General features: G+C 32.0%; 2 protein-coding genes and 2 non-coding genes across 9 annotated transcripts in view; 2 read left to right on the forward strand and 2 right to left on the reverse strand.

Moving 5' to 3' along the window:
• LOC130899651 (chondroitin sulfate N-acetylgalactosaminyltransferase 2) overlaps positions 1-23,129 on the forward strand; it is a 260,579-nt gene that overhangs the window by 193,620 nt on the left and 43,830 nt on the right. The gene's annotated exons all lie outside the window — the stretch shown is intronic.
• On the reverse strand, positions 669-11,696 carry LOC130899655 (uncharacterized). The gene is made up of 4 exons (XM_057809758.1): positions 11,515-11,696; positions 6,910-7,084; positions 5,505-5,782; positions 669-946 (listed from the first exon to the last, which is right to left on the reverse strand). Exons 1-4 carry the CDS (start codon positions 11,554-11,556, stop codon positions 758-760), a joined length of 684 nt encoding a protein of 227 aa, XP_057665741.1. The 5' UTR covers positions 11,557-11,696; the 3' UTR covers positions 669-757.
• On the forward strand, positions 17,974-18,045 carry Trnag-ucc (transfer RNA glycine (anticodon UCC)). The gene has a single exon. It is a non-coding gene; the product is annotated as a tRNA-Gly (tRNA).
• Positions 20,169-20,240, reverse strand: Trnag-ucc (transfer RNA glycine (anticodon UCC)). Its single transcript has one exon. It is a non-coding gene; the product is annotated as a tRNA-Gly (tRNA).

Consider the following 23,129-nt stretch of genomic DNA (forward strand, 5'->3'; position numbering starts at 1 on the left):
CTGGAAAGTGGAGGAGTTGGTTTCAAGTTATATAATATATATATTCTTAATATTCACGTCTTCTGTGTTTTAGTCAGCAATATACACAATATTCTACGAAGAAATAATAATAAAATTGTGGTGGTAGTCATTAACAATTCAATTGAATTCAACATAAACTGTTACAAATTTTTAACTTGTAACCAATGTTTGATAATATTCATAATAGTTTCAATATCATTATATCAGTCAAAAAATTATATTCTAACTAGATCTAGATGTGATGTAAATATTAGCGCAATTTGAAGAAGATTAATCCAATTTACCAAGTATTACGTATTGAAAAATATATATAATATCGAATAAATGCATATATGATTGAGAAACATTTAGTTTCCCTAAGCAGCGAGAATGGAACTAACTTAAAGAGATTTTATAATATGTTGAACTATTTATTATTATTTGTAAACAGCACAAACTTTATAGTTGAAGTTTTACAGTTTTAGAAGTGATTCCATTGACCTACTCGCATTACAGATTTCAATCCTATTGTTTATGCTAGGAAAGAAATTGTGAATTTTAATAATTTCGCAAAATATTTTATGGTACACTCTAGAATGCGAACAAACTTTTAATTTATTCAAATTTTTGTCACTAAACTCATTAGGAAATGAAAATGCGACAACATACTTCATAAAATATTTTAATTTTAAGGTACAAATTTGATACTCGTCACAAAACATTAAAAATATAAGCTATAATTGAAAACAATTTCAGTTCAGGTCAAATAGCTACAACTGTTGTTTGAAGTTTCTTTGGCAATACAGTTGAATATTTGTTCTGTTGCGTCCAAAGTAGCAGCATTAACTTTCTTCAATCCATCAATAGCACAACTATTTATGGCTATAATTGTTTCCAAAACAAGAGCTTGAATTTTCGCTGCCAGAGAAAATACTTTCGAAGGTAGCTGAAAAAAAATTAAGAGATACATGACAAAAATCCTTGCTCGCAAGAAAGTTTTCGTCTCATCTATCATGTACAATATTCATGTTTGTTTTAACAGTTTTAACTAGTTATTTGAGGTGAGAATTTACGTCGAGGTAGCTTTTTATATTCTTAATAATTATAATTGATTGGGAGAATACAAACTGCTGTTTTTTCTAGACATTTACATCTACTGTGATAATAAAGATTATGTGAGGGACAAATATCCCCCAACCGCCTCTTGTTTTTAAATGCTGTTGGTACTAGAGAAGCAGTTTTCTCATTGTTGGTCCTGATACGAAGATGCAGAGACGTAAATTGCAACGTATATGCATGTTTAATAGACTAAGAAAAGGCATTCGATACAATGACACATGGAAAGATGATGGAAATACTTTCGAAAACAGGAATTAACACTGAGGACATGGGAATAATTGGAAACCTCTACTGGAACCAATCCACAAACCTTACAATAGATGGAGAGTACATAGATAATGTGAAAATAAAGAGAGTCCGTCAAGGCTACATATTATCTCCAGTAATCTTCAGCTTGTAGTAAGAGCGGATATTCAGCGAAGCCCTATAGGAGACAAAAAAAAGTTATACTGCTAAATGAATAGGTACTGAACAAAATCGGATATGCATATGCTGACAATATAGAAGATGTACAAATCCTGATGGATAGTATGATCCATCACAGTCAGCAATACGGCCTCAAATCTATGTCAAATAGGCAAAATTCATAATTATAAGTAGAAGTGTAGCCATCTGTATGTCAATCAAGCTTCAATAGAAAGAATCAAACAATATAAATACCGGATGAGTGTCTTCCTCAGAAGTTACAATCTCTCTCTTGAAATGAACATAAAAATGCTACGTTTTTTTCTTTATTCCATGTCCATGTTTACGAACGGGTATTTCTCAAGTAGTATTTATGTACTCATATTCTGTTACGACTATTTGGAAATTAATTTGGTGAAAGACTTGGAGAACTAAAGTTGACGGGCAGTAGCACTTTAGATAAATTCGTGATCTTATGGTATAAAATATGGTTGAACGTGATAGATAGTTTTAGGATACAGAATTAATGTGTCTTTTGATAACACCTTGTACAATTTGAGCTGGATCAATAATTCAAATCCAACTTGGTGGAACAACTTCTATTACACAAAATTGTTATCAATTTTCCAAATCAATAATCAATTTTGTAAAATGTGTTATATCAAATGTTTATATTTCAAGTGTTTTTCAAAATATCAGTTGATAACCAAACGAAATAAATTAAAATGTTATTACTAAAATTTTCCTCTGTGTTACTGTGTCAACAGAGTTTATGAACAAAATTTATTATAAATATACAAGTGGTTTTGATTATACAAAAATTCTATTTTTACCTATTTCGATATAAAAAGTGTGAATTATTCTATTTTTTAATATTACGTAACTTTTTCAAGCAATTCAATGGCAATGATAGAAGAGTCTTTACATTCCAATTGTAAATACGAAAGAGAGAATAACAATAAATCAGGAGTTGAATAATCTTCATAAATACTCAAATGTGATATGCTTTATTGTCCAGTCAAAATAGAGATTTGACAAGGCAAAATTAACATAGAGCTGAAAATTGACAGAGACATTGAATACATCATTATAAATGAAATGTCAAAAGTCCCCTTCGATCCTACTTCTGCAAAAAATTTTATATAAGGTCAAAAGTACAAAACTAAGGTTTTTTTCATTTTTCTCGAAATCAGTAAGCATTATCGTGAAAGTAGGTCAGACAAACGTTGTAGATCATACAATTATGTACTTGGCGCATTTTTTTTAACGTGGTTTCCCTACTAGGTATACTCGACGATCTATTGTAATAAAGAAAGTTCGATCAGATCGTATCCTATTAATTGAAAGAATAGTAACACTGCTAATGATTGAAGTGGAATAGTTTGTTTTTTTCTACATGTCATTATATAAGATGATTGTCTAATTCTACTTCGACAATTATTTCTTCGTCTTCATTCTCTTCCTCTTGCAGAATTTCTGTTCGCTGTTCTAAGAAAAGGGATGCATCAATAGTCTCTTCATCAATATCATAAATATCTTCATCTGTTGTATTTGTTTCAATATTGGAGCAAGTCTGACCCTGACAATTGGTGCATACTGGCGAACAAAATAATTCCACTTTTTGACAGCCACAATTTTTACTACAATCCGTCTTGCATTTAAAAGAAATACTATTGAGTAGTTTTTCTGGAGCAGGCGAGAGTAAAGTTTGAATTGGCTCCAAATAATTATCTGTTAATTTCCAACCCCATTCTTCTGGGTCCAGCTCATTGCCTAGCCACACTTGAACTTGATAATATACAAGATACAAGTGTTGAAAGGCAGAAGCAGATGTTGGAGAGAGACAAGACAACTGTACTTTTTTATTGTTCCATGCAAATTTTACAAACTTTAAATATCCATATATGTCTATGGAATCAATTTTTTTTTGGAGCGCCATATATTGCAAGAAGAAAACGAATTCCATTTGTAACGATGTCGTGTGGAGAAGAGTCAATCTTTGTAAATACTTCTGCGCAATGAATTGAATCATTACGATTCTCAAACAATGTATATACTGATGTTTTACATCTTTTAAAAATTGCTGATGTAGTATCGCAACCAGTTATTGCATGTAAAAATAAGAGCTTGACATTTCGGGTATGCAGTCAGACTTTCTGATGAGTATATCGTTGATGTTACTTAAGGTTACCGACGAAGGGAATTTGGGACTAACAGTCGTATATTTTAAAATATTCATTTAATGTATATAAGTTTTACTGTGTAAGTAACACAAACCAATAGTTTCTTATTTTCATTTATATTTAACGTCCGGTGACTATACCGGCTGCATTTTGGTGCATATTATGTAAAATATGAATTTTCTAATAATTAAAACCGCAATATCTCACGAATGGTGAGTAGAAAGAGAAAAAGTGACTGGACCATTTTTCTAGAGAATTGTATGATCTACAACTTTTGCCTGAGCTAATTTCACGATAATACTTACTGTTTTCGATAAAAATTGTTAAACCTTAATTTTGTACTTTTGGCCTTGAATAAATTTTTTTGCAGAAGTAGGATCGAAGGGGACTTTTGACATTTCATTTATAATGATGTATTTAACGTCTCTGTCAATTTTCAACTCTATGCGAATTTTGGCTAAGTTATGATTTATTTTTGTCTATTTCGACTGGATTATTATAAGAGCGTACGATATAGATAGGGCATACGAGATCTGGCTATCAAATAGCGAGGTGGGGTAAAAAAAGAGTAGAGTAGAGTAGAGTATCTAGTTATCTTGTCTATGCACGTCCCAAAACACGTTTCCGTCACTATTATAGTATTTGTGCAGTAATGGTTTGAAACGAACGTGTTTTTTCTTCGTGCCGAAAACCATGTGTGACGGAAAACAGGAGCAACGTATCTATCTCAAATTTCTCGTTAAATTGAAAAAATCTCCGACTGAGTGCTATAAATTCTCTATCTCGTGCGCCTGTTTTTGAATGATTTAAGCGCTTAATGAGGGCCGAAAATCCCTATTTGTCACGTTTGGCAACGGCCCGAGTTGTGGACCACGCACCTGCCCATAACGCGGTATCTGTGAAGCAGTGTTGGGCCAATATCTAAGGTCTGCAGTGCTCGAACACCCGCTGTACTCACCAGATTCGGCACCGTAAACCCGATTTGAGTCAATGGGAGCGGTAAAGTAAAAAACGACAGAGCTCCTAAAGGCCCTCACCAAAAAGACTTTCAGCACTGCTTAGATCAATGGAAAAAACATATGGAAAGGTGTGTGGTGAGGGGAGGAAAGTATATTGAAAGGGAGCATTCGAATGTAGAATAATTTTTATAATAAAACCCATTCAATGCGGCATTGTTTGGAGATTAAGGGACGATATGGAGAGAGCATTTCGTAGTATCATACAGGAGCAATTTTTTATTTTTAATAATCAAGCAATGAAAAACGATTCTTTGCCTTTAAAGCAATACGAACTGTTGATTTTTCTCTTTAGACAAATTATGGAAGACAACACCAACTTTTCCAATCCGCTGCAAAAATTCCTCGACGTCCAACATATGTTGGTTTAAGATTTCCTCTATAGTCCGGCATAGATTTGCTTCAACCTCTGTCCTTAACACATCATTGGTATTCCTGATCTTCTGGTATTATCCCAAATTACAAAAAATAATCTAGCATTTTATAATGTAGGAGTGAAAAGTCACGATAAACTAGAAATGCCTTGGAGACAACTTCGAAGTATACAATGAGCTGACTAATGACAACTAATATCGACATGCACAGAAGTTACATTCCAGTTCCGTTAGAAATTTAGGAGAATTTTAATACATATGTATATCAAAAAATTTATTTTGGCATGTTTCTGGAATTGCTTGGCATAACACAAACAAATAAAATAGAATTTCTGAATTTTCCAAAATATACAAAATTGTAGCAGTCCATGAAACCGTATAATTTGAAAGTATATTATTCATATTACCTGTCCAGTTTCGTTAATAGTGTCCAAAACAATTTGCCACCTACAACTATCATTCAATCCACATTTTTTTATGTTATTCCAAATCACGGTTGCAAAACTTACGAATACTTGAACGTCATTATAACTTGTTGACATAACATTTACATATTGGGCTTGTATAACTGTAGCACATCGTTTTATCTGTGAATTAATTTCATTTGCCTGGATTTCCGATAGTTTTTTTTTTGTTATACACTTTTGGATAATTTCTTGATTCGTATAATTATTTGCTGCAATTCCTACAATATAGATTTAAATTTATTTACAACTTTGTGCCTAGAAACTACAATTAGTTATTCAGATAAATGAAGTTAGATACAGATAATAAACATGAGGTGAGAATGAACTAATTTTGAAAAAAATTAGGGTAAAAAAAACTAATCGATGAAGTAGAAAGAGAAATTGTCGTAGTTTTCACCTTTACACATACTTTCAGAATAGCTTGGTCGATTTCCTTTCTACAGCTTTTGCGTGATAGGTAGCAGTTGAAAATTTGTGAGTTTCTTTAGGTTTCCTAGCTTCTTTTGAATAAACCTATAGCTACCGATTTCAATAATTACAATATAAAGGAAAGGTTTGGTATATTGGACCATTTCTTAAGTTGGACCGCCATCAAAACAGCTGAGTAGTTTATTGATTTTATAATTGGAAATACTGAACGACAAACAACTAACTTCACTACACATCAGCCAAGATTCCTAAAGCAACATTAAATAGGTAGAAGTTATTCACAAGAGCCGTGTTGTAATTAATAAAGAAAACCAACGTAATTTGATAGCAAATTTCAAAATGTTCTACTTCAGCACATATTATTTTTGGAGGAACATATGTTTGGGTTAACTATCACAGATGTTACCAAATTGCCAAGGAATAAGGACAAGATTATCCTTCGACGGCATTAGGTAACTTCTTTGAATCAAACTAAAGGATTTAACAGCTCAAAAAAGCTCCATTGCAATTAAATGAACCGATCAAGCAGATGATGAAAAAAATAAATAGGTAAAGTAAATACAACACAGAAAACTTAATGATAAAGCAGCACGTAATGAGAAAAAGATAAGAATTAACGGAGAAGAATCGACTGAAGAAAATCTTGCGATTCAGAAGAATATAAAAATATCTAAAATAAATGCTGTAACACTTCAATTTCAATATCCACCTATTTCTTTTTATTATCAAAATCTCACTCAGATGGGGTTATTAGATGATTCTGAGGACTCGGCGCTTTTTTTCACAAGAAAACTCACTACATTAGGTGAGGAGCATTGTCTAATGGTATTATAATCTTATCAATTTGTATATGAAATTGATTATTTCTTTTGGAAAGAAACATTCACTATTTATAATCAAAATTGAGATTATTCACCTGTTAAGCGTTCATTCACGTAATTAACTTTATCATTAACTGTATTGAAGTGCGTATTCAGCAACTTATTGGTCGAATTCTGAAAATGCGTGTCCAAATGTGACAGACCTTTCAGTATATCAGTAGGACTAAACTTATCCGCTTCTAGTAACTTCGCAACACACTTAGAAGAACTCTAAAACAAAAAATAAGAGCTCATGAATTCTGAAAATCCAAGCAGTGACGAGATTATTAGTTATGTTTGGTGTTTTTGAAAATTGAAGAAAGAAATTGAACTACAATAGTAATTAACTCAATCATACCACCACAAATCGAGAGTTTGTCATAGTTTTTGAAGTTTAATATTCCTTTTTACAGTTAAAAGTCATTTTGACTTGACATGAAGTTTTTCAAATGACCATGATAGTAGATGTGACATTTTATAATCTAAATAATTCTATTTTATGTGGCATATTTGAAAAAGAACTGAATGAATATGCAGCGTAGGATTCATTTTTCAGTCATTCAAGGATTTGTACTAGTCGAATCCAAAATAGCAGGTGAAAGCTATAGAAAAAAACCAAGAAAAACATAGATTGAAACTGTGAAAGCAGTAGCTGAGACAAAAGAGGATAAATAGGAAGGAAAAAAGATCAAACGGACCAAATGGACCAAAAGTATGCTACAATTCCAATCAAAGAGCCCTACACCTCATGATTATCTGGTTTAGAATTGAATATTCAAATAGATTTGCAGTAATATTTTGTAGTGTGTAACCAGTTTTTGAAAATACAAAATTGATGAGGTTGAAAAGAGTGAGTGTTATAAAAAAATATAGGAACTAAATGGATGCAGTGCCTCCTAACGTGGATTTTCTTTAATAGCAATATCAAAATTTTGATTATCATTTCTATAGGGTCTGTGGAATGATGAAATTTTCAAAATATTGGATATTTATTTTTCACGAATTGAAAGAAAAATCAAGTTAAAAAATGTTATGGAATTATACTTGAATAACCTTATATATTATCATATTATGGCAAACCAGCAAAGATATTCGACAAAATGATATGTTACTATTATTTCTAATGGATTAATATATGTTAGCTACTTTACCTACGGTTTATTTGAATGAGATATACAAGGCTGAAATGTTATGGTTAAGACGTTAAAGCAAAAACCTAAAAGTAAGATACTCATATCTATTCAGAAAAAAATCAACCTGCCCTACCATTCATAAGACGAAATAGATGATACTTTTTCAGACTTTCACAACGTTCACTGCTTTATTTCATAGCCAATTTAATAGCTGATAGCTGTTTTTCTGTTAAATTTGGATCAACATTTCATCATGCAAAAAACAACACCAGATCAACGCTTGTGAATTGTTGAAATTTCTCATCTAAATAATTGTTCAATCAATCAAGGATTGTATCTTTTTATTCAAGATGTAACGACCTTGGTATAGAGCTTTTAAGATACATCTCTCGTAGGAGCTGAAGCCAAAAAACAATCATATGCACTGCCAATCTAGCGAATGGAATGGGCAGAATCTCCAATTGATATTGATATTCAATTTCCGCTCAAAATATTTTTCCCCAACGGAGCTCATTTGGTTAGATTGGTATGTAACCAGCAAAATTGTAGCTTTTGGATTGAAGATAATCAACACCATTCCATCCACAAAAAACTACTTAGTGGGCTGGCCGAGTCATTGGTCCAAATTTATTCAAAATTCCAAATCATTAATCTTGCTGACATGTGATTCCTGCATTAGGGAGCCATATGCTTCACAAAGTGAGCTATTATTGTTCAACTTTTGATAAAAGAATAAGTTTATGTAATGATCCAATTAAATGGCTATTTGTCTACGTCGATAAATCAGAGACAATGGAATACCTCAAAATCAACATTCAAAAAGTTATAGGTAAAAAGTGACTGCATATGCTTTTGTATTTATACAAATATATATTCAAATATCAATATCTCTGAACTTTATATCAAGAAAAGCCCCATTTAATGATTACTTATGTAACTGCAAAAAACACCTCTCATTATAAATAAATTAGATGGGCAATTTAGCATAAATGTGCATCAAAGTAAAACAAGTAATCTTCGATAAAAATGAATGGTTGAGCCGAATTTGTAGGAAATAGAGTGGTGTTTGAAACAATATTGTTTAGAGAAACACAATATAATACGTTATTTGTAATTAACTTATTTGTTCCCTAACCCTGATATCTCTAAAAACGACTAGTCTCAATTAGTTAGTCCGACTCCGCATTTCGCAAAATCTGTTCGTATCTTGATCCAGTATTTCCGAAGGGAAAAGTTAGAATGACTATAGAAATTGCCCGATCTCAATCCTTTTGACTTCTTTTTGTAGGGATACTTGAAAAGCAATGTTTACAAGAAAAATCTAAGAAATATTTAGGAGATAAAAATACAAATCATAAAGAAGAGTTGATTAATGTCTACCCAAATTACGAGGAAATTGTTAACAAAACAAAGTTAGTAAATTTTCAGAACATATAATGAAAAACTAAAATTCAATTCGGAATAATTCCAATTAAAAGCAGAATCTTCCGTAAAAAAGATAATATTAATCCAAATTAATATGAGTGAATACACACCTGAAGAAAAGAAATGCTTCTCAGTTGGTGTCAGTGAACTGACCCAATGGGCTTATTTTTTTGCTAGTCGTCATCGTACTAAAGATTATTCTGTGGACCGATGATGTCTAATCTAGTTAACCTCCCTGCCGTCTGCCGAGGGAAGGTTAACTTGACGACGCCAAAAACCGTTTTTGATATTTTGGTTTCGTCAAACGAATTTATAATACATATTGGCCGCAATTATTTGAGAATTTGCTTTTCTCTTCAAATTGGGCACAAGCATTGCATTTAAATGGTCCAGTACGTGCAAAAGGGTTAAGTCCATTTTAGAATTTCCCCACTTAACAATCAAATTGTCACCTATGAACCGTGGGCGTCACGTCGGAAACACGTGTTTAAAATGAGTTTATAGATCTTTATTCATTTATACAAGAATATAGAATGGGTTTTTCAACAATTCAACAAATCATTCTGTAATATGATGAAGTTTTCAATAAATTAGAGCGTCGATATCACAAATCAACAACCACGTATAATAAATCGATAATACCAGCTGTGTTTGAACTGTAATTGGAGGATAACGTTAGTGTTTACATCGAGAAACTCTAACAACTTATAGACAGTTTGATAAATAAAATCATATTTGTGAACGAAGACGTCGATTGCAGCTGTAGACGCCAAACTTGATCAATGCGGAATAAACTTAATTGAAATTTCTAATGTAAATATTAGTACCAATGCTGATAGGTTGCAAAACTATCGAATTAAAGATCAATTTCTGGAAACAGAACAACGCAATGATATGAACATAGTCCGAGCCAAATTAGGTGAATAATAACACTTACCTGGCAATATAATTCCGTAATTGTTGAGGAAAATACTTAAATTATATTTTAGTTCTAATCTTATTTATACTAATGACTTTCTATATTAATAAAGAAGAGAAAGAATAATTTTTAATTTATGTTTTCATTGAACATATGATTTTGTAGATTGTCAAAATTAATAAGAATCTCGAGAACAAGTTTCTATTCTCGTCTTCTTCATCTTCTTCGTCTTTTTCTTCTTTTTCTCCATCATCGTTGTCATCGTTCCTCTGCAGCAGAATTTCAAGCTCCTTTTCAATATCGTCTTCAACGACAATTGTCATTCATGATTTCTGGTATCATCATTAATATCGGTCTTATATGGTAAGGCATTGATATAAGCTTGTCCACTAATTTGCTGCAAGAGCACTGTAACTCCGTTTTCCTGCATCAACATTTTAAGCCGCAACCATTTCTGTAGCTACAGAATATTGTATTGAACATGATAGGTTCCAAGAATTCGTTACTAATTTTCCAACCATTTCTGTGGTTCTAAATCATTCCCTAACCAAATTTGAACTTGATAATAAACGCTATAAATGTTGGTGAGCTGCTCCACTCGTTGGTGGAGATAACTGCACAGGTTTATTCAATTTTGTTGACTCGACGTTTAATGTATAACGGAGATGATCTATCTATACTATAGACAGATTTGGGAGCATTATAAACTGTTAATAAGGTTCACATTCCACTCTTATATAATCTCTGAACTGTTTTTTTCTTCAAATACTGCAGCAAGTTTGCGAATTTTAAATAAGATATACTTAATTGTTTTTCAATTACCGAAAGATATTATGAGTGTTATTGAATCGATAAATTCTAGAATCTAACTTAACATAAAATTTTGAAGAGCAGTACTTGGAATTTGCGAGTTTACAGTATAATTTCAATTGACATATCGATTGCATTCAGTTTTAAAATAAACTATAAACGCTATTTACATTTATTTTGAACATGAATCATTCGTTAAATCAAAAATGACTACACGACACCATTATCAATCGTATAGTCTTCCATTTTGTTAACGATCAACGCTCTTGTCAAAATGACAATCTTCCATGGGTAAATATTTCAATTATTCCAATTCCATCTTCAGATGAAGAATATATATGATTATACTATTTTACTTGAGAAGTGCACCTTACCTGCCAACACACAACCACTAAAAAGCTTACTAATAACTTCATTGTTGTTAATAATTTCACGCTGCTTGAATTTATATACTTTCATAAATTTTGTTATTATGCAGTGGATTGTGTGGATTTTAATTTATATGTTTTGAAACTCTGAAATACCTGACTAGATATTACAGTTCTTCACAAAATTTTGTTTGCAAAAGATTATTATTAGTTCATTGTATCACATTGGAAGTGTTTATTATAAACTAGAATGAATTTACATTAAACAACTTTATGATTTTTAAATACAAACAATTGTATAATTGCGAGGATTTCCATGTATTCGTAATAAAGTTTTATTACTAAAAATCCAACTTTCTAATTATATTTCCTTGAATAAGATAAAACTGACTGAATTTTATTGTATCTAATATAAAATTATAGAATAAAAATATTTACTCACTTACCTAATCCACTTATGCTTTGTAAACTCTAAAATAAGATATCTTGTTCCCTTCTATTATTGTTTTTTAAGGTAGAATGTGGAAATTAGAACGTATTATTTCATAATTCATCAAGTACATCAACATTTTCATCATGATCTTTATTAATCAAATCAAACTCCTCATTAAAACATGCTGTAGTCGAGAAGTGCAGTCAAACCACTGCTTAAGACCATACCACTATATCTAATTGTATTTTTTCTTTAAACATGAGTGAGCACACGACTGTGATGCGATATATATTAATAAATTGTGTGATTGTAGTCGTTTACGTAATTGATAGTTTGCTTTTAGGTTCCTTTATTCCCTCAAACTAACGTTTCCCAACTTCTACTATCCTTTATGTTTTTTTCTAATTATTTTGTCCCTAGCTTCATTATATCTACCCTTTGTTTCTTGTTACCATCTCTTCTATTTAAAATTTCCATTGTTATCTTGCTAGGTAGTTTGTCTATTCATTATAAAGTTAGAAACTCTTTAAAGAGTGTTGTTCTTTGTCTGCACAATGAGACTGGAGCACAACTGGAGCTTGATGTCAAGAGGGAGCTTTATAGGAAAATTTACCGAAAAATACAGTGATGTCTGCTATATTCCATCCTGTTTCTTGACATCTCAAACTATACAGAGTTCAATAGTGTCTATCTATTATGGTTTTCTCTATTTACACTTTTATCGGTGATTTTTGTAGTTCATTATTTTTCAAAAGAAGTATTTTACGATCACAAATTTCGTGGAATTTAATTTAGGTATTTGAATATCTATAATGTGTAATCATCGCAATTGCTAATATTATAGAAATCAATCCAAAATGCCTCAACTTGATTCCTTTTCAACCCCATTATATTATAGTATGATTAAACTAAAATCTACATCGCAATCTCAACTGTCTTCTTATTAATCTATTGTCTTACTCATGAGTATACATATAGCATTTATTGATAATAATTATTTCCCTTTCACCACTCGTTTAAAATTAAAAAATGTCCAAATGTACAGATATAGTAAGGAATAATAGTAAAGATGTACATAAATCAACAAACAATCAACAACAAACAAGAAAATCATGTTAAGGCATCAAGAAAACAAAATATAGCAATGTGTGGTGAGATCTAGGATGAGGCAGAATAATAGGTGTGGACACCTCCACCCAATTAATCCTTGCATATGTGCAAAACCCCAAATTGAAATTATAATATTTCGTGTAAACAACAACCTCTGCAACCTTTTTTAAACATTTTGTATTCTGCAATACTTTTGATAATACATGAATATTTAGTTTAAAATCTTCAATGATAAAGACTGGATATTGAAAAAAAAAGTGGAAAAAGATTGTTTGAACATTTAAGTTTGACAATATTTCTTACTACAGTGATTTGACAGAGACAGTGTGGCCACATGAGATTGGCCGCCATAGTTTAATCCTCCGCTACAAAATAATTCATTTTCGTATTTTTCTCTTAGTTAAAAATACTATTGAGTCCTTGAAAAGTTTTGATTAAGTATTTAAGAATATGAGCTACGATTTTATTAGCGTTATTATGAAAAGTACAAATGCTATATTAGAAGAGTTTAGGTTAACACTCTTATGTGGCCACACTGTTTCTATGAAGCTACTGTATTTCTTCCAAAACATCAACGTCCTCTATTAATCTCTTCGGAAACTGGAAAGACTCATACATCATTTTATTGTTGAAGGAATTGATTGTTTGTAGCTATTGAAAGATATTTGTTAATTGACCAACATTGTATGTATATAGTTAATTGTGAAAATCGGCTAACAATATGTCTACTCTGTAAGAATTTTATAATTATCTCCAACATAACCTGATTTCAATCTTAAAATATAATCATTTACACCGTCGGTAGTAAAGGTTGAAATCAGTGGTTGCAATTAATATTCAAAATAAAATGTAGAAATAATTCTGGAAGGCTTCTTAGTAATTGTTGATTTATATGAAATCCTCAGTTTTTAAACATGAAATAACAACGACAGCTTCTGTAGGAGTACTTCCTGATTTATTAATCATGAAAAAAAATTTATTTCCTCAAGCTTTCCTGAAATGTGCACTGCATTTCTGTTACTTTCACCCAATACTGTGACTACGGCTAGTGCCGAGCGATCATTTTTAAAACTGAAATTGTTAAAAACTTATTTAAGAAATGCTATCTATTCAACATTCCATAGCCCGAAATTTGAACTTTGATGATGTTATTAACACTTTTGATGTACATAGAGCCCGAAAAAAGGAATTTTAATGATAAACATTTTTTATTAAAACAAAAATTGTCGTTTGAGTACGCTCTTTAAACTAATAATTGCCAGAAAATCAATAATTAAAGTAGCGTTGTATAAGCCTCCTTTATGTAGTGATTTTTTAGAAAATAAAGAAAACTTTATCTTTGATTGAGCTTCTTTTTATTACAAGGGAAAGGGACCCATCCGATTAATGTGCAGAAATGTAGATACATGTCTTATAGAAGCGAGGTTGAGACACACGAAAAAGTCGCTGGGGGTACAGAGTACACAGTGGCTAACTGCTCTTTCGATTTCTATTTTAACAAATATCTTCTTTATATGATTATCAAACAGAAACTAGACGTCAAAGATGGCTGATATTTAGTGAGAATCTCTCAACATATTTCGCAACTTACGTTACTTATTGTAGAATCTTTAGGTTGCGGTCTGAAACTTTTCATACAACCCTGTCTCCAATTTCTCCATTAAAACAAAAGTTCTAATTAGAAATAAAGTATTTCAATGCAAAATTTATTTTGTATTTATATCATTTATTGATTGCTATCTTGATTTTTTCCAGTATCTTGAAGATAATAAACGTATTGATAAAAGAATGAAAGTCAAAACCAAGAAACTTCTTTCTATTTTATCAAGAAAAATATCTCTCTATGAAAATAGTTCTGAAAGTAACGGAGAAACGAATGTCTCCACCATAGATCATCATTCTTTGAAACTAACTTCCAAACTATCACAGAACTGCGATAACTGCCCTATCGGTCTCCATCAATTACTTGCACTCAACTATCTGATATTATAAGATGTAAAAAATCATTATCGTTACTGTCTTACTCAGGTTCATAGACATTAACAGATTTACAAATTAATGGTAAATTCACTTTATTTGCGGATGACACCAGTGTAACCTGAAGTTATTCAGATATGCAAGCTCCACATTCTACCATGGACAAAGATCTCGTTAATATTAAGTCCTAGTCTATCTTAACAATGAGAAAACTTTATTTTTATCCTACAAAGGAGTTTTACAAGTTTCTTGGTCTACATATTGACGGTGACCTTTGGCGGGAAAGCTATCCTCTGCTTATTTTGCTATCAAATATGTGTCTAAACAGCTTGATTCTCATACTGCTTTAACAACTTACTACTTGTTCCTACCTTCAGAATTAAAAGTGGCTGATACATTTACGGAGATTGGCAAAGGCATTTCTGCTTGAATGACCTCATTATTCTGTGGCAGAATTCTACCATCTACCATCTACCGTGGAGTGGCATAATTCAATATTTAGTATGGAGGAAGATATTGATATTGTGTTATAATAATTAATACAAATTGTTATTTTATATAATATAATAAAAAATTATGTCACTTTGTCCAAAAAATTTTGAAATATTCTTGTAACAATGAAGCTTATCTCTCTCTCTCTCTCTTACTGTCTAATAGATTTCTCTGAAGTAATTTTTGACAGGTAAATCAACTTAAAGAGCAATTTAATATTCGGAATAGTAACAATTGAAGGTAATAGAAAAGCAGACTTTGAAAACAGTAAAGCGTTATTGTATGTAAATTTAACACTTCAATCACTTTGATAATAATATTTTTTATATCAAAACAATTGACATTACATAATTCTATGTTTATCCAATAAATTGGAATTATTTACTAAGAATTCAGAGTTTCATAGTTTATTTATTGTCCAATTGAAACTATGACTTTTGTTATAGAAAGTCTGTTACTTTGATAAGGGTTCAATTGATACTTCTTGAGGAGATTGCTTATTTGATTTTATGTGGTCCAAACAAAATGAAGTTTGAAATGCAGTTTTCAGTATATTTTCGAAACTACCTAAACCGAACACATCCAAATAAATGAATAGGTAGAGATGACGACGGTAATGTGGCCATCACGTTCTCCAGATTTAATTCTAGAAACTTTTTGTACGGGGACATATTATAACCATAGTTCCAAAGCCACCTGTTGTTCGAAGTGTTGGAGAAGCTCTGCAAAGAATTCATTTTACTTTTCTTTGTTGTATAAGTCTCTGTATGTGTGTGAGAGGAGTCTTTAAGCAGTTTTCGTAATAAATTTATTATTTATGTTCAGAAACCGAATATTTATATATAATTTGATATAAATGTCGGTCTAATAAATACAATGATTGTAGATATAAAAATTATTCTAATTAATCAATGTTACGCAAATACAATACTTTAATAGATGCTGAATGAGAGTTTTCAGTGGTATTATACTGTTTTTGGTCTTTTGCTATCTTTCCCGATTATTCCAAAGTTCAAAGTTTTAAAATTTCCATTATAACAGTAGATGGCTTAATTCACCTCTTAGCTTCATTCTTCTGTCTCTTGAATTAACTTAACGTTTGCCCTACTACTTGTATACTTGCCGTTTTTATTATCTTCTATCTTCTTATGACTTGTAATTGCCTTCTGGATAATTCCATTTCTGATAGTATTGCCAATACTTCTCTTCTAACGACCGTGTCAAAGGCTGATTCCAAATAAATGCAAACTAGGAACCTATGCCAAACTTTAATATTTTTTTCTCTGTATGTAGGTATCATTATTTAGTGATATAATTACATCGTGTTTACAGATGGTATAATACGTATTATTATCAACAAAAATGATAGTCACCCTCATCTAAATCTTTGAGGGTGGAAAAATCGTCAATTCATTAATCAAAGTGACTGTCAAATGCTCAGATGTCGATTTCAACTCCGTCATTAATACTGATGATTTTCTTTATTATTTGTTGGAAAGTCAGTTGTTTGAAAGGAATATGGTAATAATTCTTGTTGACAGTATATCTTAGGACGCTAGGACGTGAATAATTATTTCTTTATTGACCGGTCAAATTACACAATAAACAGTGAGTATTTAATGAGTTTGGTTCTGTTCTGCTTTTTATACCTCATGCGGTGGTGGGCGAATTCACATAATAAATTGGTACCACATCAAGGAAAAGTCCTCTAAAAAACCACAATTTTCTCAGTACTGAGAGAAAAATAGTTTTAATGATAAAAATTTTTCGAAATCGGTACATAGTCACGAAGATCTTTTCGGTGAGGAATTCAACGTAACTTGTGGGAATATTGAATCCAAAAATCCTTCTCTTTTAAGATATTGTTATTGATTTTAATATGATTTTGGAAATAAAGTTTTCTACTTTAAAACACATTTTAACCTTGACAATATATTTTAATATTTCCTAAAATAAAGAAAAAAAGGTTTTCGAGCTACACGTCATATAACCAGGAATAGGTACTTTAGTTCTCTCCGAGTATTAACTTTGTAAGGACATACTACAACCTAATCAAAACTCTAAGTAAAATGAAATATTCTTCTTATTGAAAGTCAGATATTGAAACAAATTCATGGAATGTACCAGATTCCAAATCATATTCTTATGAAACTCAATTTCAATATGTCAGTAGATTTGTCATAATCCGGGTCACTTTTTTTGAACACCCTATATGATACTTTTATAATAATATATCTGGTATATAAAATAAGTGGTTATTTCATAAGCGACACAATTAACTAGTTATTTGTAAATTTGATTAACCCACTATTGTTCATTTTTATCAGACTCGTTATCCGATGAATAGTCGCAGTCTAGAAGGTGAATGTACTTTCTCAGTTGTTAAAATAACGATGATGTACAACTGGGTCATTGGGGTTCTCTTCACGATATCATTACTTTTCTTATTTCGAGCGATGGTGGTGTAATGGTCAGCATAGTTGCCTTCCAAGCAGTTGATCCGGGTTCGATTCCCGGCCATCGCAATTTTTTATTAATTAATATTGTAAGCTAGGAAATATTCTCGTTCAGAAAGTAAAATCTATTCGATTTCAACTTTACTTAGATTGTAATTTTTGAAGAGATATTTTTCAACGAGCATATAATGGTAGTTATTTTGCAAAGACAAAAAGTTTTATCACTGGTTACAGGAAAGTATGTAAGGTAATAAAACTCATTCCAAGTAGAGCACTATTTTTTTTTTCACGACTAGGCATTTAACTTTCAAATTTTCTTCCAGATGAATATTGGCAATTCTAACTAGAGTGAAGAGCCGGTACTGCACGATGCATACAACATTCGCATTCCAACGTATGTCTGCACATTGGAAGGAGGGTTGGATGCAGTGCTGCAACTAGAAGATACGTCGAACGTTTGTGACAATATTCACCTTTCAACGTTGTCCGAACATTGGAGGAAGGCTGGCACCTAAAAAAATGAAGACGTGGCAATAAAGTGATGAACAGCATACAGCTTTCTATTAAGATAGACTGGATCGTACCGGCAATTTTGGTCTTTCATACCAAACACGCATTGGTCCCTCCTTTGACACGGGCAAAAAAAAACAACTTTCCATGGACAACGTTCCAATGCCAACGTTAGAAGCAAAACATTCTTCGAATGGCATGCTCACGACCACCCGATAACTCCAATCATACCAGCTTCCAACGTTGGAAGCATTGTACGCGTCATGTGGTATCGGCTTAAATAAATTTTCTTAATTATATTCATCAATTCATCAATTGTTTCTTCTCTATTTTTTGACAAAAATGCATTTGTTTTCCTTTAACAAAAATAATTGAAATCACCTAATGTGATTCATTTTTTATGGGGGTCGCCGTGGTGTAGTAGGACGATACCCTACTAACCAAGTCGACCTAGTTTTCCACTTGACCCCGGACAACATATAAACATTGGAAATCTGACATGCCCGATAAGACAATGGACAAACCACCCACAGTAGGTCCATACTATCTATAGTAAATAGAGACTACAACATAGGTAGACTTAGGAAAAGGCGGTTACGTGTCATAATAGACATGGCACAAAATTTAATGTTAAAAATCAGATATCTACAATTGCCTACATACGTCGACGTTAAAATACTTCGTCAAATTTTTGGTCCATTCTATGACAAATGGAGATCACAACACAGGTAGAAGTGTAAAAGGTCGTCTACGTCCAATACTGGACAAACAGCACAAGAATATGAGAATTTGATGTTCAAATCAAATATGAGAGAGAGAGAGAGAGATTCTCAATTTTGGACGCTTAGTTTTTATTTAAAAATAGTATAAATGAGTCTTTGTGAAGATTTGTCTGAGAATACTAATAATGAGCATTGGCCTGTCATTAAATATTTGTTTTTGAAACGCATAAACCCTACAGAACTGAAAGAGGAGTTACAGACTGTATACTGGGACACTTTACACAAACTGCGAACCAGCATATCATCCAAAATGTTCATCAATCAGGACGACTGTTATATTAATAGAACGCATTTTCCATATACTGACTGAAGATTTGTGCATGCGTAAGATACCTGGGCGTTGTCTGTTTCGTTTGCTCACTTTTGACCAAAAGCGCATTGGAACAAACAATTCTTGGCCTCATTGTTTGTAGTTGAAACTTGGATCCACCACTACATTACTGTAACGAAAAAACAGTTACGAAACAGCTCCAAAAATCTGCAAAGACGTTTTCATTAGCTATGACGACAATAAGAGTGAAGATAGAAGTTACAAGAAAGTGATAGCATTTTAAAATTTCACTTTTAAGAGAGAGAGATTTTCATTAGAAGACGACGCAAATATATTTGCCTATTTCGAATAAAGAGCTGGCAATTTTCAAGCACCGTTTGACTAGTTATAAATAAATATAAATATTTTGCCTCATTGTTAAATGAGGCTTCACAAAGAAGTTTTTTATTTTGAGATCATAATAATCATAGACAAAATGAAACATATAAGTGAAGTGGATCCTAAGTCTAGAATTTATAATCTGATAATGCAATCAAATTATGTTATAGAGATATGTATATAAGAATTATGCTCCGGAAAAAAACATAGTATCTAGTATATGTATCATAAATTAAAAATTAAAAAATAAGTGCGATGGCCGGGAATCGAACCCGGATCAACTGCTTGGAAGGCAACTATGCTGACCATTACACCACCATCGCCCATGTAAAAATTTGAACATAGATAAAATTGGAAACATTGGAGCTTTATATAGATACTAGTTTTTACTCGTGGCTTCGCTCACATTGAAGCCATTAAATAAGGAAAAGAGATCATTACAATAGTATTGAATCATTTTGCTTAAAAATTGCCTCGACTCATCTGTAACACTTAACAATTAAGTTTTTAAAATCTCTTCTGGTTCACCAAGTAATGGATGAAAAACTTTACCACTGGAACGGCACATTCTAACAGTTTCATCTTTCCATTTGGAAGCATCGCAATGGTAATATTTTTTAATCATTGATCCAATAACAATCAAAGAATGATTATTATATTAAGTTAAAGGATCATATTGAAACCTAGTACCATTAAATATCGACCAATCCTCACGCATGAAATTTGTCTATCGCTCTGCTGTCTGCAGTGTAGCTTGTCTTTCTGAACTGAAGAGGAGTTTCAGTTGCTCTCAAAAAACTTTGTCGCTCTGCTTGCTGTTGTCTTCTCATCTCAGCAAGATTTTTTATTTCGTGTAACTTACCAGAACAGAGTAAGAATAAAAACCATTGAGTAAGATCTAAAATAATTAATAGCACGTAACCACAAAAATGACACGTAATCTCAAAAATTCAAATTGTTCTAAACTGTATATATAATGACAGAAAGAAATAACAATAAATAAAGCAAAATTCCAAACAGCTGAAACTATAGCCAATTGGATTAGATATTGACGTGACCGTTGGTAATATACAGAGTGTACTGGTATCACAGGATTGGAACTTCATTACTGGAATGTTAAATGGCGTTAAAGAAGCTAGATTTTGAGATTTTTGGCAAAAAATTGTTTTATATCTCGTAAAAAATATCCTATATTATTTCTAATACCTGCAAGAATATGTGTACAAAGTTTCAGGATGATGGGATAAGTAGTTTTCGCGTGAAACCGTAACGAATAAACTTACATCCACATTTATAATATTAGTAAGGATAAATTAACGTTTCGACCTATTCTGGTCTTTATTAAAATATATTTTGGTATTGTTTCTTGGAACTAGTTCTCTTTGATTAAAACACGAATATTTATGAAGAAAAAACTAACTTTGGTGAAAAAACTTTTTCTCACCATGAATGAAGTGGACTGTAAACATTAAATCTACCATTATAATATGGACTGAAGCGTAGTTCCATTACAGAAAATAACATTTCACTAGAAATTCTCATTATGTGAAAAAACCTCTATGCAAATCAGTTGAAAATTTATTCTAACAGCTGCACAATTTCGCAGTTTAGAAACTTCCAATACTCCTTTATTTGTAATTCGTTTGCGAGTCTCGAGATTCGACCTACCCACTTGTTTTCGAATTGATCTATAATTTTCATTACCTTATCATTAAATTTTATTTATATATCTCCATGTATTATCACGATTCCCCATCAATCATTATAATCATTCGCATTTTTAAAAAATTATTGATAAAAGTAATAATGATGGAATGGTCACCAAACGATATACTGGCACAGTGAAAATTGAATTAGATAATGAGATGATTAGGGATATGGATGAAAGATTACGGACTCCACTTCGCCACGCAAAAAAACTGAACTGACGTTTCTCACGACGGAACGAATACAAACGAGACTGAGAATCGGAACAGACGTGACTGAGTCCAGATACGAAGTAAAGTAGTTGGGGATGACCTTTGATATGAAGATGTCTTTCTGGTCCCATATACGGAAGGCGGCCTCGATCACAGAATACTTGAGCCGCTTAAAAGCAAACATTAATGGAAGTAAATGACGACGACTGACTTGATGGTACAGAGACAAAGTGAGCTAAAGATTTCCAGCTCCTACCGGACTGTCTCTGCATAAGTGGTCATAGTAATAGCGGACGTGATTCCCGTGGACCTCTTAGCTTTCGATCATAAGAAGGTATACAGAAGCCGCAACTATCGAAATAGTTAGAAAAATACAGACGGCAACAACGGTGGTCAGAAGAAAACTCAAGCGAATGGACGCGATGACTAATAAAAAACCTTAGACCTTGTACTGAAAAGAAACTCTACGGGGATGTGAAATGTTACATTATCATTTCCTGGGACTTCCGACATCATCTTCAAAAAATGAAGGAAGTACAGGCACCTGAATGTAAATACTGTGGACAAGGCCCAGATTTTACCAGAGATCATAACTTCTAATGATATCGTTCAGGTGATGCTACGCAAGATATGGTCGGTACCTACACCGAGACAATTCTGAGACAAAAGAATGCAGGTGGCTCTATGCTATGATAATGTAATGGACAACTAACGAACAGAACAATTATTCACGGACACATCCCTGCACTGGAAGCAATATCGCCATGATTTCTGGTTGGTAGGAGATGAAAGAAGATTACGATTAAGTGAGTAGGCTACGGAAGTCACACGTATCCATCAGCGCTTCTGGTGGAATCGATTACTTGGACTCCGCATCTACTTGTGAAAAATAATGATGGAATAAAGTTAACTGTCTGCCAACAATGGTCGATAGTGAGACTATTTTATAATATAATTTATAAAACCTATATAATCTATTCACAATACATTCATTTTGTGTAAAAATAAAAGGAATTGCTTCTAAATTCGTGTTTTTTGGACTTATTTTATTTACTATAACAGTTTCATTATTTAAGAAGGTAGTTTTCGATAACGCAGTAATTATGAGTGATCAAATAGTAAATTAATTCACTAGTGTTTATTTAATCAACGGAATAACTTTTCAGAACTTTCAAAAATAGTCGAATAGTTTCAATATATCTTAAATAGCAGCACTGGTTATGGATAAGTTGAAGAATAATGTAAACTGGTTGAACTTTGAGATCAGAAGGGTATTACATATGTTGTGAAATG

Source organism: Diorhabda carinulata, chromosome 11 (assembly GCF_026250575.1).
Source record: "Diorhabda carinulata isolate Delta chromosome 11, icDioCari1.1, whole genome shotgun sequence".
In the NCBI taxonomy this organism is placed as follows: Eukaryota; Metazoa; Arthropoda; class Insecta; order Coleoptera; family Chrysomelidae; genus Diorhabda; species Diorhabda carinulata.